General features: G+C 47.8%; 1 protein-coding gene across 1 annotated transcript in view; it reads right to left on the reverse strand.

Moving 5' to 3' along the window:
• Nucleotides 1-22,565, reverse strand: part of PDE4A (phosphodiesterase 4A) — a 903,909-nt gene that overhangs the window by 540,496 nt on the left and 340,848 nt on the right. The window contains exon 3 of the mRNA XM_077262038.1: nt 17,281-17,510. Within this exon, the coding sequence (XP_077118153.1) occupies nt 17,281-17,510 (230 nt within the window). The remainder of the gene's footprint in view (nt 1-17,280; nt 17,511-22,565) is intronic.

Consider the following 22,565-nt stretch of genomic DNA (forward strand, 5'->3'; position numbering starts at 1 on the left):
TCACCCCAGTGGACCCCTTTAAGCAGCGTTGGTCACCCCTGACCGAATACCACAGGTGGCGTCACAAACGTTTATTATTTCACAAATCCCTTTTACTTGGGTGCCCAGGGCCACGGACCGGGTCGCCACTGCCGTGACACATCCCTTTAAGTACTGGACCCAGTACCAAGTACCCCATGGCCCTGGCGAGCATTCCATCAGCACATGCGTGCTCTCATCCCTCTCTCCTGTCTGCAGTGGCTGTACGCTGCAGGCAGGAGCACTCAGTAGCAGGCTGCTAATACTGACAGAAGTGGAAAAGAGCAGAGCTGCACTGACCGTGTGAGCACTCGGCTCCTGCAGTGTCAGTGTGGACGTGCTCTCATCCCTCTCTCCTGTCTGCAGTGGCTGTACGCTGCAGACAGGAGCACTCAGAAGCAGGCTGCTAATACTGACAGAAGTGGAAAAGAGCAGAGCTGCACTGACCGTGTGAGCACTCGGCTCCTGCAGTGTCAGTGCAGACGTGCTCTCATCCCTCTCTCTTGTCAACATCAGCCGCTCGCTACTGGATGATCCTGTGTGCAGCGAGCGGCCACAGCAGACAGGAGAAGTGATTGACGCATATATAATCACTGACACGGTGTCTACTCTTGGCTCCTCCAGTGTCAATAATTGCAGAGCTGAGGATTCAATTTAGAAAGTGCTCAAAGCAGGCGCCGTCAATCAATATAAGGAGTGATATGGAGGATTGTAATTGAGGGGGCGGAACTGTGCTTTGAACCTATGGCCACACCAAGGGTGAACCGAGAAGATTCCTCATTTACCTATGTAATTAAACATTTTTGTGTAAAACTAAATAAGTAAAACCTACACAACAGCTATGACTCGATGGTGACTTCCTTTAATATCTCTTGGGTTCCTGCTAACACCAGTGCCTAAACTAGCTGGATATACATCCGCGTGTAAGAGTGGTGAACTGTACGGTCGTGGTTCTACCCCTGAAGACACTAAGTGTATTGTGCTGTGTATTATAATGTGAATAGTGTTGTGCAGTTTTAGGTATATACTGTACTTTGTATAGTATTGTGGTTGGATAATAAGTAATGTATCAGTAATGCTTAGTTTAATGCGCAGTATAGAGACAGACTAGGAAGTAGTTCATAAGGCAGTGATATCAAGATCAGACATAGTTAAAAGTTTGGAACTAGCCCATAGTGGGAGAGGAAAGCCCCAGTAAAAAGGGACTGCTTCCTGATAGGAGGGAGATAGGGAAGTTTGATAACCAAGGTCACGTTCAAGTTGCAGTGGGTGACCTTACTGGAATTCCTTGCGGACATTCCTGCAGCACACTGGGACTGGGAGACAATTTTTCTGTAAAGTGCCTGGACATTATGAAGCAGCAGTTCGTCCATGGCTATCGCTCTCAGTCGCTTTATATGAGGATGCGCATTCAGCCGAAATATATTGCGGTTCAGATACCTGCCGGCTCTCTGCACTGCAATACACGCCACTGGCCAATCAGAGGTCAGCAGCCAATGTCGGAGCGCCAGCTCCTGTGTTGGCTATAGAAGAGGACACAGCACATCATGGGACTGGAGAAAGGTAAAAAAAAAAATTTTGTTTGTTTTGAAATGTGTTGGAATGGAACAGGGAACATTATTACTGGAAAGGACTCAGGATGGGGATATTATATCAAGTAAGGACCAATAAATGGAGACACTATCACTTGAAGGAGCCAGGATGGGGGACATTATTATAGGATGGATGCTATTATTATAGGAAAGGGTCAGGATGGGGGATATTACACCAAGAAGGGGCCCAGGATGGGAGACACTATTACCTGAAGGGGCCAGGATGGGACACATTATTATAAGAAGAGGTCATGATGGTAGCCTTTATTATAAGAAGGGGCCAGGAAGAGGACATTATACCAGGAAGGGGCTTAGAAAGGGGGACATTATACCAGGAAGGGGCCCAAGATTGGGGACACTATCACTTTAAGGGTCCAGGATGGGGGATCTTATTATAGCAAGGGGCCAGAATGGGAGACATTATTATAGGAATAGACTCAGGATGGGGGACATCATACCAGGAAGGGGCCCATTATGGTGAACATTATTAATGGAATGGGCCAAGGATGGTAGTTATTATTATAGGAAGGGGACATTTTACCAGAAAGGGGCTCAAAATAGGGGACAGTACACCAAGAAGGGGCCAGAATATGGGACACTATTACTTGAAGAGGCCAGGATGGAGGACATATACCAGAAATGGGGTAAAGATGGGTGACATTACATCAAAAAGAGGACCAGGATAGGGGCCATTATTACTGCAATGGGCCAGGATGGGGTCATTATTACTGGAAGGGGCCAAGAAGAGGCCATCATTACAAGAAGACACCAGTATGGGAGATATTAATATATTAATATACGCTTCAAAGGTCCATACATGTGAGCAACATGCAAGTAGGGGCTGAGGTCCAAATTTTGCACCTGGGCCCATCGGACTCTAGTTACACCACTGCCTAGAATACTCCCTATTTTATAGGGTCAACTGGAGCTTATTATGGTGGAAAATCAAGATCTCTTTTAAAACTTTCACTACATGATGTAATCAGAGCGGATACAGTACAATTTTACAGCAAGAACGTTAATGATCTGTCGACATTTGCACAAGAAAAGAGTCTTTTACATAATATGCTTGGAAATCAATTGTGAGTAGGCCCGGGGTTGAAAGGGGCCGCTCTTGAGTGTTAATGATATGGACCGGCCCTTGAGAAACATTAATGAGTATTGAACAGAGGCTGATCAGAAACAGTAGAGGTGAAATGAGACTATCGACCGGCCAGTAAAGTGTGGTCACAGCGTGGGAGCCTAGAAGGAGCTGTATCTGCCATGTGTCCAATGTGTAAACCTCCATGGTAATACTCTGTATACTCATCAATCATGTTTTGGGGGCTAAAGCTCCAGCATCACCCTGGCTGAGTCATAATGTAGATGGATTTCCCACTTCTTATCCGCTCTTCACTTACTACAACCTTGTTCCAGTGGTTGGACAAGAAGAAAAAGTTTGGATTGGGCTTTGGTTTCTGCGGTTGAGCAAAATTGATAGTGGCACCTGCCCAAAAATTGTCGCGAATGATGGAAATCAAAGGGATGTCCATCTACAAAACGTGCTGCTCTTCAAAGTGTCGTTGTATTCATAGGTACAGCGCAATGCCGTGTGAGACAGCAAAGCGCCACTGGGTTATTTCATCAGAAACTGTGTAGCGCCACAGTACTTTTATCTCTTGACAAGTGAAGCGCAAGATTTCACCGGCTGTTTGGTTTAATATATATTGGCTGCAATGGCCAGCTGGGTGATGACTTCAGGCAACCAGGGCGATGGAGGACTCAAAGATGCAAATAATTAATTAGGTTCACGCACAATGGCACACTAACAGAGCGATAATACAATAAAAGACAAAACATACAAAAGCATAAAAATGTAAAATATATCAAAATGTATCATCAACAGCTCCATTCATGCCAATAATAGTAATAATAGATTAGGGGTGATGCACTGATGACTTGACTCGTCACCCTGAATCCGGTTCCCGGCACCCCTTATTCCGCCAGGAGAAGGAAGGCCCAGTTAGAAGAAATGTGGAATTACTTGGTGACTATTCAGATGCTATGGATGGATGGAAAGAAGAACAAACAAACCGATTTTGGAACAAACCAAGCCAGACGTGACACTCGAAACAAGGATCACCAAGCTACGACTTGCCTACTTTGGAGAGCAATCACATCATGGTCGGAAGAATAGAAGGAACAGGGCTAAGAGGAAGACCAGCAACCCGATGGCTTGTGTGGTGCAGTGACCCCTGTGGCAGCTAGGGGGCGCTGTGTGTGCTCCTTGGGATATGCATGGAGGCGTATTTGTTGTTATAATGGTGGTGAAACAGTGATTGGCAGAATTGTGAGTGGCCGATATGTGTCGCAGAGGGAGTCTGCATGGTAAGTCTGATGCAATGTTGTTGTTCTGGGACCTGTAGTCCCTCAAGAGTGTGTAAAAGTATGGTGTAGTTGTAAGGGAGACTTACTAGGCTAGTTATGTGAGATGGGCGGGACAAACTAGCCACACATCCACACTCCCACCTGTGGGAGTGGTTAAGGCTATATAATGTGACCAGGGTGTGGGTCACATGTTCCTGTGTGGTTCCAGTGGAAGGTCCTGGAGAGCCTATGTGTTGGATCTCCTGGGAGTAGGAATCCTGAAGAGCATGTGGTGGGGCTTTGGACCTGGTGGCCTGGGGTGTTGGACAGAGGTCCTGAATAGCACCTGGACAGGTCACATGCTTGTGTGTTGGGAGGCCCTGGGAGTAGGACTGGATCCCTGAATAGCACACTGAACAACCTGTGTTGGATTTCCTGGAAGTAGGAGTCCTGAAGAGCACATGGTGGGGCTTTGGACTTGCTAGTGGCCTGGGATGTTGGTCTGATGTCCTGAATAGCATCTGGACAGGTCATATGCCTGGGGTATTGGACTGACGTCCTGAATAGCACCTGGACAGGTTATATGCTTGGGGTGTTGGTTGAAGTCCTGAATAGTACCTGGGCAGGTCATATGCCTGGGGTGTTGGATGAGGTCCTGAACAGCACCTGGACAGGTCACATGTGCGGTTCATGTGATGGATGGTCTGTTATGTGTTGGACCTCCTGGGAGTAGGAGTCCTGAAGAGCACATGCTGGTGTGTTGGGAGGTTCTGGGAGTAGGACCGGATCCCTGAATAGCGCACAGTACGACTCTGATTCTGGATGGTCTATGTTGGGGAAGCTACCGTTCTCCGGTGGGTCTGGACTGACTAAGATATGCTGCCCAGGCAAGTTGGTGATCCCGGTGAGGCAGCTTTCCCGGAGGAGTGGACTGACGAGGAGTCAGCAGGTGGAACAGGAGCTCCCTTAAGGTACCATTGACTGTTGGTGCTTGTGAGAGTCTATGAACTGTGTGGTCTCCCACGGCAACTGAACGGAGTGAGGTTCGGCGTGTTTAGAGACCATGACCCAGTGTCATGTGCGCTGTATGTGACTTGGGACATTGGTGAAGTATACGGCGTACGGACACCCATGGTAACTGGGCGAAGTGAGAGGTCCAGCATGTTTAGTGTCCGTGAGTCAAAGCCGTAAATGAAGTGTCTAAGATAAAGCTGCAAGTTAATATCACCAGTTGGTGCCTGTTGTGTTATGAAATATAAGCACGGTGGCTCAGTGGATAGCCTTGCAGCGCTGGAGTCCTGGGTTCAAGCCCCACTAAGGACAACATCTGCAAAGAGTTTGTATGTTCTCTCCATGTTTGCGTGGGTTTCCTCCGGGTTCTCCGGTTTCCTCCCACATTCCAAAGACATACTGCAGCGCCCCAGAGTCCTGGTCATTGCAGTACTGTGGCTCCGCCACTAAGGGGAGCTACGGTGCGTCCGATGGCACTGAAGGAGTTCATCTGATCAGGTATCACAGACACCAATACATTTCACAGCTGGGCCTCCGGGGGGAGCTAAGGGTTCTATTCATTAGGCCACTCCCCACCATAGTGGGTAAACTGGGGGTCAGGCAGGAAGTTAGATCAGAAAGCTGACTGGATTGGACGAAGCAACACCTGGTGGCAGAGGGTGTTGTGGAGGAAGAGACAGTAGGGTCTCTGTCAGGGGTGGGATCCTGACAGAGGCTTGGCATTGAAAAGAACGTAACGGGTCCGCGCCAGCTCCGGGAAGCGGCGGGACCCAAGAAAGGACTAGAAGCGAGATAGATTGTGCTGAGTGAGAAACGAGATCAAGCAATAGGAGAATACCAGTAGGGGTCATGCTGTAAGACCGGAGCAACACCCTACTGAGGCGCATTGGCCGGAACGCCGAGGGAGTGGAATAACATTCAGCTTCAAGCAATACTCCAAACAGCGGCAGGGCAGTCAGTCTCAGGCGGGCTGTCTCACCTAAATCACCTATGAAGTCTTGGGAGGCAATTGCGGGAGAGGGGCGACTCTAGGGTCCCGGAAGAACTCCAGGCCTACCCGACAAACGGGTGCCGTTCTAACTGTGACATCAGGAAGGGACGGATGATTAGCAGAAGATCAGTTAATCGAGTTGTTGTGAGGGAACTTAAGAAACAGACACAACAGTTGTGGGGTACTTTCCGTAAGCATAGCAGGGAAGGACTACAACACATAGCGCTAAGAAGGAAGGCACCGATTTCCACCTGTGAAGAGAACTCTGGAGGTGCCATTGGACCGGCCGGACTTGCGCAGCCTGGTGAACCGTATTCTGGACTGAGGACCCAGAGATCTTCAGTAAAGAGGTAAAGAGACTGCAACCTGGTGTCCTCGTTATTTACCGCGACCTGCACCCCACAACTGCACCGTTACAACACCACTTATTTCACCGGACGTCCCCCACTGACAGACAGGGCCACGGACCGGGTCTAGCCACCGTGACAACCCCAGAACTGATAACTCAGAGGCCCGGCTCCGGGTACCCCTTGGCCCTGCGGCGGTGTGGGGGCGCTCCAACTTGGCGTCACGAACAGGATCTACTTAAGCCTGAAGAATCAGGTCATGTGTGCCTTGGAACTGTGATTTACTGTGCTTGGACTGTACTTTATTGCAAAGACTGTGTGCTGCGCCATTTGCCGCCAAAATCCGCCGCCATTGCAGCGCTGAGGAGAGCGCAGGAAGTGAAAAGGGGGCGTGAAGTGGGCGAAGACAAGCTGGAGAGCGCGAACAGCAATGGCCGCCCAGTCCAAATATTTCTGTGTCCTGAGGACGTGTCCGTCAACAGCTGAGGTCCGCCTCCTGATCCTGTTTGGAGGGTGGAGACCATGGAGACGGGGCCGCCCATGAAAGAGACCGCGGGAAGAGGATATTAGAGAGAAGGCAAAGATGGCGACACCAGGAACCCCGCGCGGGACTGACCCGATCCGGCCTGAGGCTGCACAACCCGACACAGTCCCAGAAGCACCAACGCTGCGGGGTCTGACCCCTACAGAGCCACCAGTGGGCCGACCCCCTTTGCCGCTGTCTGAAGAATGTATGGCTGCAGCCGAGGCCCGACAGCTAGCCCGCCGGCTGGAGGCCGATGCCCGCGTGCTTACTCGGTTAGGCCAGCCCACGGAGATCCGTTTGTCCCCAGTGTCCCCTGTTCCCTCCCGCCTGGCCGCGGCTGGAGGTACGCTACAGACGCCGGACCTGAAGATCTTGCCAGACGCCGAACATCTACGGCGTCTGATGGCAGCATGGCGGAGCCGGCCCCAGCCTGCAGCGCCGATTGACTTGGTCAGAGCTCCGGAGATCCCGCTGTCCCACTGGGGTGTGGTGGTCTCCTTCAACCCCCGATATGGACGTGGGGTTATCCAGGAGATCGGGGAGCCGCTACAAATCCACGTGGATCGGGAGGAGGTGGAGCCCTGCAGCGGAAGATTTCCCCGCGACCTGGAGCCAGGTGATGCGGTGACTTACACCAGATGGAGGAGGGCTACGGGAGAGGCTGGCTGGATGGCGCGAGGCGTGCAGCGATGCATTGCCCTCCAGGCTGCTGCCGGAACACCGGAAGAAGATGATCCCGTGGGGAAAGCAGCAGAACCCGGCCCTGCGGAACCTCGAGAAGCCCGGCCTCGCCGTGCCCCGGAGGAACGTGTACACCTGCCAGTGAGAAGGGCCTCCCGGTGAGGGATTTTATCGCTGCTGGGACCGGAACCGCTTCCTGGCTCACCAGTGCGATCCGTTGGCCTGGTGAGGCCAGATCGGAGACCACCACAGTAAGATTTTACTGTACTTTCTCACATGTATATAGTTACTGTTTTATTGCTTTTATGTTGCTGCCAAAACCCGTTCAGGGTTAACTTTTAAGGGGATCCTTCTATGGACCTGGGATCCCTATTGTTTTGTTTTCTTGTTTGTTTTCCAAGTTTTTGCACAAAGTTTACAGAACTGCTGAAATCATGAACAGTGCATGATCCGAACTTCTTGTACATAGTTTGCACCTTATTAAAGGCGCTCCCTACTGGTTTTACTTAAAGAAAGACTCTTTGCGAAGATACCGTACTGGAACCTTTGCTGAGTATGGACTGGTAGCTTGAGAAGATACGCTACCCCGCAGAGACTTGGTCCCCTCTTAAAGGGGATGTTCATTTGCCGATATTGCTTAAGACAAGTAGCAATAATGTTGATGAGAGAAAAGTGATGATAATGTTTGTACGAGACAGTTATATGTGTTTAATTAGTTAAATGTGAAGAAATACTGATGATGTACCCTGAGAAGTAAAAGGTGAAAGATAGAAGAAGGATGCCGTGGACCCGTAGGGATAGACGTGGTGTCCAGCATGCATGAAAGGAAGAAAGATAATGAGAAGGCTTTTTAAAAAGCGCGCGTGTCCAGCCTCCCGTGACGTCACGGCTTGTGATTGGTTAATGGCGGCCATGTTGCCGGGACGCGGACCAATCACAGCAAGCCGTGACGTAATTTCGTCACGGCTTGCTGTGATTGGTCACGGCGCCATGTTGCCGGGACGCGGACCAATCACAGCAAGCCGTGACGAAATTACGTCACGGCTTGCTGTGATTGGTCCGCGTCCCGGCAACATGGCCGCCATTAACCAATCACAAGCCGTGACGTCACGGGAGGCTGGACTTGCGCGCTTTTTAAAAAGCGCGCGTGTCCAGCCTCCAGTGACGTCCCGGCTTATGATTGGTCACGGCGCCATGTTGCCGGGACGCGGACCAATCATAAGCCGGGACGTCACTGGAGGCTGGACACGCGCGCTTTTTAAAAAGCGCGCAAGTCCAGCCTCCCGTGACGTCACGGCTTGTGATTGGTTAATGGCGGCCATGTTGCCGGGACGCGGACCAATCACAGCAAGCCGTGACGTAATTTCGTCACGGCTTGCTGTGATTGGTCCGCGTCCCGGCAACATGGCCGCCCTGACCAATCACAAGCCGGGACTTCACGTAACCAAGTAAAAGCGCGAATTTTAAACAAACAACGCTGCCGGTTCCTTCGCTGAGGTCCAGGCTGCGTCGGAGAGGTGAGTATAGCGATATTTTTTATTTTAATTCTTTCTTTTACACATTTTTACATTAATGTTGTTTCGATACCGATACCCGATACCACAAAAATATCGGATCTCGGTATCGGAATTCCGATACAGCAAGTATCGGCCGATACCCGATACTTGCAGTATCGGAATGCTCAACACTAATGATTAGCAGAAGATCAGTTAATCGAGTTGTTGTGAGGGAACTTAAGAAACAGACACAACAGTTGTGGGGTACTTTCCGTAAGCATAGCAGGGAAGGACTACAACACATAGCGCTAAGAAGGAAGGCACCGATTTCCACCTGTGAAGAGAACTCTGGAGGTGCCATTGGACCGGCCGGACTTGCGCAGCCTGGTGAACCGTATTCTGGACTGAGGACCCAGAGATCTTCAGTAAAGAGGTAAAGAGACTGCAACCTGGTGTCCTCGTTATTTACCGCGACCTGCACCCCACAACTGCACCGTTACAACACCACTTATTTCACCGGACGTCCCCCACTGACAGACAGGGCCACGGACCGGGTCTAGCCACCGTGACAACCCCAGAACTGATAACTCAGAGGCCCGGCTCCGGGTACCCCTCGGCCCTGCGGCGGTGTGGGGGCGCTCCAATACTGATAGGGAATTTAGATTGTGAGCCCCAACAGGGACAGCGACGATAATGTGTGCAAACTGTAAAGTGCTGCGGAATATGTTAGCGCTATATAAAAATAAAGATTATTATTATTATGTATAATGTGAACTGTGCACAACCTGGTTTATGACACTTTAATAAACTGTATAGACTGTGTTTAAGCGAAAAATCGTGCCTGACTACGTTAATCCCGTGCCAAGCGAGTGCCCCCAATACACTTAGTGAGAGCAATCTTACACTTGATACTATCAAAATAATGGCGGAGAAGACCCTGATGGACCTATCTAGGCTTGCACAAGGTCGATCTTCCTATAGATTGTTCATCTATCAAGTGATGGATGAATGATTCAGACGCATGGCCATTCATGTAGTAAAAGATTGGCTCAAATGAATTGGTGATTACCAGCTTGGACGCTCCATCACACGTCAATACAAGTGTCCGAAGGATGGAAATTGTACGCTTATGCTATATTTTAGGGTGATTATTCAAAATTTGCAAGGCAGATCTTCATAGTGAGAGGTATGCTTGTATTCGATGGCTGCATTACCGATTGGTTTTTTAGGTCACAAAGGTGAAATGTTCATCTCCCTAAAGCAATGTTTCCCGATCAGAGTTAGGGCTTCCCTAGAATTGGGCTTCTCTTTGGTCAGTCTGTTGGCCGTAGTTGGCCATCGGTTCACTCATTCTCAGTCGTCTTCCAGTATACAGTATATAGCTAATAAAGTTTGTAGTGTTGGAGAATATCACGTATCTATTTTTATGTCTGCTGACACATAGTGAGGTGAACTACAAGAGTTAGGTACTGACCCGAGTGGGGTCACCTTGTCGTGGTGGCATGGCTTTTACATTTTTTTGATCCAAACAATGTTAAGTACGTTCCCTATGTTATGTACATGTACTATTACTGTTTATTTACTGCAAGGTATTTGCTCATTTTGTTTTCATCTTAGATTCTACTTGTTAAATGGCCACAGTGTGAATGCGCCCCTACGCATTACACTGATACCAACATGTGCTCTGGCTCAATTTTTCTTTGCTTTAGAATCTCACAGAAGTAATAAAGGACGTATCTGCCCCAATAAATCCTGCCGGCCTTGTAATGCTTTATATAATCTGGACGTATGTTATTCCGCTCTTGACCTTTCCCATTTTTAGCTCTAATCTCGTTGAAATAATTAACTAGAAAGTCATCTTCAAAACATGTACTTTACTGCAAAAATTCATTTTTTTCTCTTTACGGTGGCAGAAATAGGGAAAAATTCTGTTTCAAGGCACCAAGGGCTTCATAATACCCTGGGGAGGTAAACTGCCCACTGCACACCATGAATGTTTCACTTTAACTACCCTAGACCACCAGGGATGTTATCATTAAGTACTATGATACCCTAACCCACTAATAGCCCCTTCACTACCCTAGATCGGGAGTGCTGATATTAATACATCAGTGCCTCCTCCAGGGTAGTATTTCTGAACTCCGCTCTTCTCGTGTCCCAATTATTTGGGTATGACAATTCCTGATGGACTGAATTGCTCATCACTAAAGAAATCCTGAAAATAACTCACCTGTTAGTTGTATGTGGAGATGGACGTGTGTCGTAGAGACGCATTACTCTAGAGCACCAGGGATGCTGCCATCACCTCCTTCATTACTCTACACCTCCAGGAGTATTATCACAAAGGATAAAACGTATGAATAACTAAAACACTCTAACTCAACAGAGATTTTATCATTAAAGGTTCTTGCGGGCGTAAAAATTTTTTTTTTTTCAAAGAGATTGGACTAGTTTAAAAATATACTTAAAAAAAAAAGAAAATTTTCACCAATACCTTCCAGGTCCAAGGAGCCATCCTATACACTTCTACTTCACTGCCCAATGATGTCCTAGCATGGAGCTACTGTGCGTGTCGGGGAGGTGTTCTGTATACTTCTACTTCACTGCCAAAAGATGGTTCGGTAAGGATCTACTGTGCGGCCCGGGAACTATACTGTACACTCCTACCATGCTGCTCTAAGATGGCCGGGCAGGGAGCTACTGTGCATCGGGAACTATCCTGTACACTCCTACCGTGCTGCCCAAAGATGGCTGGACAGGGAGCTACTGTGCATCGGGAACTATCCTGTACACTCCTACTGTGCTGCCCAAAGATGGCCGAGCAGGGAGCTACTGTGCATCGGGAACTATCCTGTACACTCCTACCGTGCTGCCCAAAGATGGCCGGGCAGGGAGCTACTGTGCATCGGGAACTATCCTGTACACTCCTACCGTGCTGCCCAAAGATGGCCGGGCAGGGAGCTACTGTACGGCCCGGGAACTATCCTGTACACTCCTACCGTGCTGCTCTAAGATGGCCGGGCAGGGAGCTACTGTGCATCGGGAACTATCCTGTACACTCCTACCGTGCTGCCCAAAGATGGCCGGGCAGGGAGCTACTGTGCATCGGGAACTATCCTGTACACTCCTACTGTGCTGCCCAAAGATGGCCGGGCAGGGAGCTACTGTGCATCGGGAACTATCCTGTACACTCCTACTGTGCTGCCCAAAGATGGCTGGACAGGGAGCTACTGTGCATCGGGAACTATCCTGTACACTCCTACTGTGCTGCCTAAAGATGGCCGGGCAGGGAGCTACTGTGCATCGGGAACTATCCTGTACACTCCTACCATGCTGCCCAATGATGGCCGGACAGGGAGCTACTGTGCATCGGGAACTATCCTGTACACTCCTACCATGCTGCCCAATGATGGCCGGACAGGGAGCTACTGTGCATCGGGAACTATCCTGTACACTCCTACCGTGCTGCCCAAAGATGGCCGGGCAGGGAGCTACTGTGCATCGGGAACTATCCTGTACACTCCTACCGTGCTGCCCAAAGATGGCCGGGCAGGGAGCTACTGTGCATTGGGAACTATCCTGTACACTCCTACTGTGCTGCCCAAAGATGGCCGGGCAGGGAGCTACTGTGCATCGGGAACTATCCTGTACACTCCTACTGTGCTGCCCAAAGATGGCCGGGCAGGGAGCTACTGTGCATCGGGAACTATCCTGTACACTCCTACTGTGCTGCCTAAAGATGGCCGGGCAGGGAGCTACTGTGCATCGGGAACTATCCTGTACACTCCTACCATGCTGCCCAATGATGGCCGGGCAGGGAGCTACTGTGCATCGGGAACTATCCTGTACACTCCTACCATGCTGCCCAATGATGGCCGGACAGGGAGCTACTGTGCATCGGGAACTATCCTGTACACTCCTACCGTGCTGCCCAAAGATGGCCGGGCAGGGAGCTACTGTGCATCGGGAACTATCCTGTACACTCCTACCGTGCTGCCCAAAGATGGCTGGACAGGGAGCTACTGTGCATCGGGAACTATCCTGTACACTCCTACTGTGCTGCCCAAAGATGGCCGAGCAGGGAGCTACTGTGCATCGGGAACTATCCTGTACACTCCTACCGTGCTGCCCAAAGATGGCCGGGCAGGGAGCTACTGTGCATCGGGAACTATCCTGTACACTCCTACCGTGCTGCCCAAAGATGGCCGGGCAGGGAGCTACTGTACGGCCCGGGAACTATCCTGTACACTCCTACCGTGCTGCTCTAAGATGGCCGGGCAGGGAGCTACTGTGCATCGGGAACTATCCTGTACACTCCTACCGTGCTGCCCAAAGATGGCCGGGCAGGGAGCTACTGTGCATTGGGAACTATCCTGTACACTCCTACTGTGCTGCCCAAAGATGGCCGGGCAGGGAGCTACTGTGCATCGGGAACTATCCTGTACACTCCTACTGTGCTGCCTAAAGATGGCCGGGCAGGGAGCTACTGTGCATCGGGAACTATCCTGTACACTCCTACCATGCTGCCCAATGATGGCCGGACAGGGAGCTACTGTGCATCGGGAACTATTCTGTACACTCCTACTGTGCTGCCCAAAGATGGCTGGGCAGGGAGCTACTGTGCATCGGGACCTATCCTGTACACTCCTACTGCGCTGCCTAAAGATGGCCAGGCAGGGAGCTACTGTGCATCGGGAACTCTCCTGTACACTCCTACTGCGCTGCCTAAAGATGGCCAGGCAGGGAGCTACTGTGCATCGGGAACTATTCTGTACACTCCTACTGTGCTGCCCAAAGATGGCCGGACAGGGAGCTACTGTGCATCGGGACCTATCCTGTACACTCCTACTGCGCTGCCTAAAGATGGCCAGGCAGGGAGCTACTGTGCATCGGGAACTATCCTGTACACTCCTTCTGCGCTGCCTAAAGATGGCCAGGCAGGGAGCTACTGTGCATCGGGAAATATCCTGTACACTCCTACTGCGCTGCCTAAAGATGCCTGGTCAGGGAGCTACTGTGCATCGGGAACTATTCTGTACACTCCTACTGTGCTGCCCAAAGATGGCTGGACAGGGAGCTACTGTGCATCGGGAACTATCCTGTACACTCCTACCGTGCTGCCCAAAGATGGCCGGGCAGGGAGCTACTGTGCATCGGGAACTATCCTGTACACTCCTACTGCGCTGCCTAAAGATGGCCGGGCAGGGAGCTACTGTGCATCGGGAACTATCTTGTACACTCCTACTGCGCTGCCTAAAGATAGCCGGGCACGGAGCTACTGTGCATGCCTAACCTGTCCCATAGATTTCTACTGCACCTCCCCAAATATGGACCGGCAAAGAGCTACTATGCATCGGGAACTATCCTGTACACTTCTATTCCACCACCAAAGATGGCCAGGTAGGGAGCTACTAAGCATGCCAAGGAGTGCCCAAAATGTACTGGCGAGGAGCTACTGCACATGCCCAGGAACTATCTTATACACTCACTTCTACTGCGCTACCCAAAGATGGCCGGGCAGGGAGCCACTGTACATGCCCAGGAACTATCCTATACACTTCTACTGCGCTACCCAAAGATGGCCGGGCAGGGAGCTACTGTGCAAACCAAAGAGCTGTTCTGTACTCTTCTACTGCACCTCCCCAAAGATAGACTGGCAAGGAACTATTGTGCATGCCCAGGAACTATCCTATACACTCCTACTGCGCCTCCCCAAAGATGGACCGGCAAGGAACTACTATGCATGCCCAGGAACTATCCTATACACTCCTACTGCGCTGCCCAAAGATGGCCGGGCAGGGAGCCACTGTGCACACCAAGGAGCTGTCCCATACACTTCTACTGAGCAGCCCAAAGATGGATTGGAAAGATGCTACTGTGCGTAGGAGTGAAGCGGGTGCTGACAGCGGCGAAACGCACGTCGGGGTGCGTGCCTTGGCCCCTTCATATCCAGGTGAGACATGCTCCTCTTAGGTATGTCGGCTCAGACTTATTTAGCTGAGTGGAAGTATGCAAACACAGGTTACTTTGTTATATCTGCACAAATAGAGTACTCAATGGTGTTACCTGACACCTTACAATTGGGAGGTTGTGTTTTCATATATCCTGAGGAGTATCTGTTTCTCACTGCATGGACTGATATAAAGCATGGATGCTATAACTTATGAGGGCCAGGCATATCTGGTGTCTTTGTATTTAAGCACTTTTAACACGTTGTTTGTGTGTTTTTAATGTTTTGTATTTGTAAATTAATAAACTTGTTAAGCATTTTACATATAAAAAGCTTCTGCCATTTTTCTCCGTTTTTCTGTGCGTAGGAGTGATGGAGCTGATGGTCTGCTCCCTGACACTCTAAGGGGTTAAATGTATTTTATATTCATGCATGTTGTCAAGGATAACAACAACCACTGGGGCTGCAGTCCAGCCTAGGCAGGGTTAACTGTATTGGCGGGCCTAGTTTGGGGAGGGTGAACTGAGAATTAGCGCTAACTTCAGGAAGTGACAGTGCAGGACAGTAGTATGAAGTGACAGCATCAGTCTCACGCATTGGGCTGCTAGGGGCCACATGGGGCTAATACATGGAGCACTGGATTGCCAAAAATGCCCTTCCATGTTACTCTGTCTACTGTTCTGGGGAAACCTCGAGATGGACGGCGAGATCCTTGGGCGCACTCGGCCTGCACTGTTCCAGGTAACTGCCAATTCTTAATTACACTTCAAACTAAGGAAAGGGCAACTTGAAAACGCTTTTCTATCTTCTTCTTATAGCCTTCTCCTGCTTTGTGTGCATCCACCATTTTCATTTTCAGAGTACTGGGCAGCTGTTTAGAAGAACCCATGGCTGCTGTTTTTTGGCACAAGGTTAGAGAAGGTTGGGTTTTTATAAAGCTGGGAAATCCGCATCACCTGGCCTTTCCTAACGATGACTGTGAACAAGCCATAACCCTAACAGGCTAATTAAAGTCTGAAACCTTTGGTCAAAGTTATCTAAGCACATAAATCTCCAAGGGTGCCCAAACTTTTACATGCGACTGGATGCCATGAATAAATACCTCAGCCAATCTGTTATCGGAAGTAATTATAGTATTTCCATACAATTAGATAGTAGCTAGAGATGAGCGAATCAATTTGATGCAAATTGAAATTATGTCGAATTTTAGGAAATCCACTTGACCTGGCAAATTAGAGCAATTTGCAATCTGATACCTGTGGATCGCAAAAATAAAAATGCCCGCCTCCATTTTTCTGGATAGTGAGAGGACGTCAGAGATCACAGCTCAGCAATAGAGGAAGAGAAAGCCATAAACCACTGAATAAACTGTCCAGATAGTGCGTGACTGCAAAGCAGCGAAAGGCAGCTCTGGGGTTGGATACAGTCTTATGGGACCTCAGAGCGTTACCCACATTTTGTCAGGACAATAGAAAACTTTGTAGACGAAATTTGCTGAACTTCAATTTGAAAAGATTCGCTCATGCCTAATAGTACAGGATGTACGTAGACGTTAAGTCCTACGATATCTATCTCTTCTTCCACTAGTAACAGGGGGGTTGACCAGCGATCTTCATGGGGGATGTACTGTAGACAACGAAGCATGGCCATGAAATAACCAACAGCCCAAAAGTTTTTTTTTTACCCTGACTCTCCAATAAACATGTATGCTCAGCTCAGACCAGCGTGCTTGTTTATTTGTCATGGGAAGAGAGGAATATTACATGCAGGGACCAGACATGTTGAAATCCAATAATCGTAAATCCTTTTTTCCAATGTCATAGGCAAAGATGGTCGGCAAATTATTCCACACGTCTATCCTTCTACGTGTATTATCGATCTCTTAGGCTATGTTCACACGCAGCATTTTTTATTCCGCAGCCATAACCTGCTCTCTTGGCAGTATAAACTCTGCATGTGAACATATCCTAAGATTTACAGAAAGGTGACAACATTATTATTAAAGTGTTATTTCCAGAAATTACAAGTTATCAACCATTCATATTATAGGCAATAACTTTTTGATTGGCGGGGGTCCTACCACTGGGACCCCTACCGATCTCAAGAATAGGGTTCGGAAATGCACCATGTGAATGGCGGCCACGCAGGCACACTTCCGACTCCACTCCTCCGGTAGGCCCATAACCCATGTGAGTAGTGGCAAACATGAGCGGCCAACGATCCATTTCGAGGGGTATGTAAGAGCCGGGACAGGTGAAGAAAAACAGATCATAAGCACTAGAAATGTAAAAAAAGAAAAAAAATCAGGCATCTGCCCCCTACCTGTCACAATCCGCATGAGTGATGGAGATGCGTGGGGGGATCCTCAGGGGCAGGGTGGTCGGTCTCTGCATGCTGTCATAATCTGGTGACCGTGCCCTCTCACCGGGTCTCCAGGGTGGAACCTGGAGGGTGGAGGAGGGTCGTCTCCGACCCCTGCGGAGTTCTACTCCCAGGGTGCTGGATGAGGTGTACGACCTGCTGTATCTCCCTGATTCCTCCCTGGGTTTCTGCTGAAAATAAAATAAGAACGGTTATGCAAATAAGATCATATCAATGCAGATCCAAAACATAAACAATATGTAGGCACAAATATGGAATCCCTCCTTTACTTTATTATACTGGTGCTTAATTTTTGATCAGGCATAAACCTTACACTATAACAGTCGCCTCCGATTATTAACTACTGAACCTTCTATTAAAATCATATATATGTAATGTAAATATATATGTAAAATATATACGGTATATGGGTCCTCGGTTTATTGCTGATCAGTTGATATATTTTTATAACAATTACTTTTCTGATGCAGAGCTCCAAATCCCAGCAGGAACATAGAGCTGCACAATAATATTCTGTCCACCTGCAGGGGAGCTTAAGCGTTTACTACATACAACTTAACGGGGTTGTCCCACGATTGAAGTACATTTTAATCAATAGATCTTGGAATAATAATAAGTTCCACATTTGGATTTGTGAAGAAAAAAATATTCTTGTTCTAAGATAATCTCATAAATGTGCCCCTGCTGTGTACTGTGTAATGGCTGTGTCACACCATGCAGAGCTGCTCCAGCTCATGATCTGCTAGGCGGGATGCATAAGTCTTGCAGCTTCTGCTTTCTTAGATACACCAATATCCTCAATCATCAATCGGTTAAGCCAAAAAGCATTTAATAAATAAACAGCTAGAGAAAAAGAGGCTTTTTAGAAAAAGCTAATAAAAAATCTTTATTGATATTCATTAAAATATTATTTGAGAGATCATAAAACACATACGAAGACTGGGTAATACAGATATAGATAAAGGTGGAAATTACTGGATAAATACATATAATGTATACACTGAGTGCATAGTAACAAGAGATGTTGCAAGAAATAGATGGTATGATGAGGGGTAGAATATAACAATAATTAAGAAATAATAGCATAGTCCGTTAGTTCATAAAATGACAATATCATAGACTATATAAAATGTTTATATCAGAATAATAGGAAATTATAGAAAATTATTGTATATTCTTAATCCTTAACAACATAGTAAGTCATGTAGGAAAACTCCATATAGTGTTCACAAACAATGTCATACATAGAGACTAATTATTAACCCTCTAAGATTGTTTTTAAAAAACAAACAAAAAAAAACATCTATTGCTGTTACTACTGTTTACTCAGTGTATACATTATATATATTTATTCAGGAATATCCACCTTTATCTGTATCTGTATTACCCGGCCTTCTTATGTGTTTTATGATCTTCTGCTTCTTAGGTAACACATTTCCCTGCCTGTTTTATCACAGGAGCGAGTGTTTCTGCTGCATTTCCAGCTCTCAGAGCTCATCATAAAACACATCAGAGATGTAGAAGCTGCAGCGGCTACTCAGCTTTAATATTGCTGACTTGATTTAAAATGAATTGGTGTTGCAGCAGAAATACTTGTTCCTGTGATAAAACAGGCAAGAAAATATGTTACCTAAGATAGCATAGGTGAGACCCTGCTGTTTCATCTGTATATTCATTTTTCATAAGTGACTTATGCTCCCCCCCAGCAAGGAGCTGTTGTATGTGCCGACCAGGAACTGGAGCAGCTCTGCATGATCTGACACAGCCACTACACTGTACAGAGCAGAGACATTTATAAGATTATCGCAGCACAGGAACATTTTTTCAGCAAATGTAATTGAGTAACTTATTATTATTCCAAAATCTGTTACTTAAAATGTAGTTTGTTCATGAGACGACCACTTTAAACAATGATCTCAAAAAGAGACTAGGACAATGTAGCAAAAAACGATCCTTAGATAGATGATATTTTTATTATCTCTTTCTACTAATCCAAACATAAGTTTGATTTTTTCAGATTTGTAAAGTCTCCCTCTACCAAGATGAACAGATGGCGTTTCTAGCGTTTGTTGGAGATAGCTACCCTATAAGTCAATGACAACCCTTTTGATGAGCCTTGCCTCATAACATTGGATATCCAGCCAAATTAGAGTCCAGGAGAACTGTTTGGGCCTTTTTACCCCTCATCAGCACAAAGTAACAAACTAGTTGGCTACATGATGAGTTTTTGGTGGAGCTTTAACCATATTAATAACAACGAGGATAATTACACAGTAGACAAAGTATAATGAGAGAGCAAGAGAGGTTATGAAACATTCCTCATGCCGGTGGATCTAGGGGAATTACAACAAATAGGGAAAGAAGAGAATCTTATGTTTAGGTGCAGACTAAAGTGGAAAAAAAACGCTATTCTCATTCCTATTGTAAAACCAATTTGCTGGTCATCTGTTCAGTCTTTTGAGCATTTTTTTCTGCTCCAGATTTTAAAAAACTAACGGTGGGAACAAAAAGAAAGTACACACCACTAACTATGTAGCGTCTTCTATTCTCCAATTGCTCCAATCTAAGCACTGTCAAAGCAAAAAGTTGCAAAAAAACATTCAGGAAATAAAATATCTGCAAGAACACTTGAAAACCTCTTCAAAAACGCTTCTGGAATCACATCAGGTGAAAATCAACTCCTACAAAAACTCCTCCAAAAATGATCAGCTACAGACTTTCTCCAGCATGGAGCACTGGTGCGTCGATCTTGTTGTTGTGTTAATTAGAGATTTGCTTGCTCGTCAGTGTAAGTGCACTAATTTCACCTTGATAGGGTTTAGCTCCAGGAATCAATGTTTCCAGTCAGTGACAGTTAGGGTACTGTCACACTCTGCAACTTTCCAACGATCACGACCAGCGATACGACCTGGCCGTGATCGTTGGAAAGTCGTTGTGTGGTCGCTGGGGAGCTGTCACACAGACAGCTCTCCAGCGACCAACGATGCCGAAGGCCCCGGGTAACCAGGGTAAACATCGGGTTACTAAGCGCAGGGCCGCGCTTAGTAACCCGATGTTTACCGTGGTTACCAGCGTAAAAGTAAAAAAAAACAAACCGTACATACTCACATTCCGGTGTCCGCCAGGTCCCTCGCAGTCTGCTTCCCGCACTGACTGAGTGCCGCCGTAAAGTGAAAGCAGATCACAGCGGTGACGTCACCGCTGTTCACCGTTGTGCTCTGCTCTTACTTTCCGGCCGGCAGTCAGAGCGGGAAGCAGACTGCGAGGGACCTGGCGGACACCGGAATGTGAGTTTGGTTTTTTTTACTTTTACGATGGTAACCAGGGTAAACATCGGGTTACTAAGCGCGGCCCTGCGCTTAGTAACCCGATGTTTACCCTGGTTACAAGCGAACACATCGTTGGATCGGTGTCACACACAACGATCCAGCGATGACAGCGGGAGATCCAGCGACGAAATAAAGTTCCAAACGATCTGCTACGACGTACGATTCTCAGCAGGGTCGCTGATCGCTGCTGCGTCAGACACAGCGATATCGCATGGATATCGCTGGAACGTCACGGATCATACCGTTGTAGCGACAAAAGTGCCACTGTGTGACAGTACCCTAAGCAGAGGAAGAGGGTTGGATTTCATGTATAACTAAGGCGTACATTAGCATTTCTATCCTGCATCTGGTGGGGGCATATGCGTCTTTGTTCCTCTCTGCAGGGGGCATCCCTTATACACAACCCTGCAGACAGGCTGGAGACTCGCCTTCTGGAATATTTTTCATTCTTTGAGTTAAAAGCAAATGTTTAGAAGGGAGAGTGTGATCATTTTTGCCCATCCACGGAACTGAACCCAAGAGAGGGAGAACAATAATCCACACGTTTAGTGAGGCACTTGTTTTAGTAATGCCGAGGGGCGAGGATCTGTTGGTGAGGTCCTGGTGGCCCTGTATGGATGGCCTATGGAGACTGGAGATCGGTTGCCGGCTGCAGCTTGATACACGTGCTACGGTCGTGATACTTATCATCTCAATCTTAAGGATTGTTCTTGACAACTGGAACAGGAAATGTGTACTACGGTTGTGGTATGGAGCATAGACTGTGACTACAGACTATACTGTCAGGAGATACAAAAGCTGTGGGCCAACCAAAAGTTGGGAGACAGTGAGTATCGCCTGGTACGGGGCAGTTGAACTATCGGCTCCAGGATGGGATCTGTTGGAATGGGGACATTGCATTGTGACCATCTACCCGGAATTGCTTTAAGACCATGGATGTAAGGAGGAAAAAATATTTCCATTGTTTACCTGCCTAGGTGATTATTACAACTCACAACCTCAGGTCTTCACAAGGAGGCTCACCCACCAAACACACCCGGCGTTCATTTTTGCAAATTTTAAAATGTAAAATATGTAAATATATATATATATATATATATATAGTATTTATTTCCCCTAAAATACAAGGTGAATGTGTCATTTTTAACTTTAGGCCTTTTAGAGATCATTTCATTTTCAACTTGCTTAACTGTTCACAAGAACAGTCATTTTGACTAGGGGTGCCCAAATGTTTATATGCCACTGTATATGCATGGCAATACCTGGGAACGTACATAGAACGCCTGCGCATGGAGTACTTGCACGTCGGTCATGTGATTGGCTGCATATTGGGACATCACATGAGAAAGCCCCACGGCGTGTATGCTGTGGGAATCTAAGTGGCCAATCAGTTTCCCCAATGGTGCTGTCAGATGAGAGTGGGCCTATAGGACACCACTTTTTAAACTTACCTTACTGTCTCTTCTCAAAAGTTAGCAGGTATCCATCCCATGGCTCCACGGGATTTTACATTGGGGGGCGAGAGGCCGGATGTTATACACTGGAGGAAAAGGGGTGAATGTTATATATTGGGGGATGAGGGGCTGGATGTTATACACTGGAGGAAAAGGGGTGAATGTTATATATTGGGGGATGAGGGGCTGGATGTTATACACTGGAGGCAAGGGGTGGATGGTATACATTGGGGGGTGAGGGGCCGGATGTTATACACTGGAGGGAAATGGATGAATGTTATACATTTGGGGATGAGGGGCCGGATGTTATATACCAGAGGCAAGGGTGGATGTTATACATTGGGGGGTGAGGGGCCGGATGTTATACACCGGAGGCAAGGGTGGATATTATACATTGGGGGGTGAGGGGCCGGATGTTATACACCGGAGGCAAGGGTGGATG

The sequence above is a fragment of the Ranitomeya variabilis genome, chromosome 5 (assembly GCF_051348905.1).
Source record: "Ranitomeya variabilis isolate aRanVar5 chromosome 5, aRanVar5.hap1, whole genome shotgun sequence".
NCBI classification, from domain to species: Eukaryota; Metazoa; Chordata; class Amphibia; order Anura; family Dendrobatidae; genus Ranitomeya; species Ranitomeya variabilis.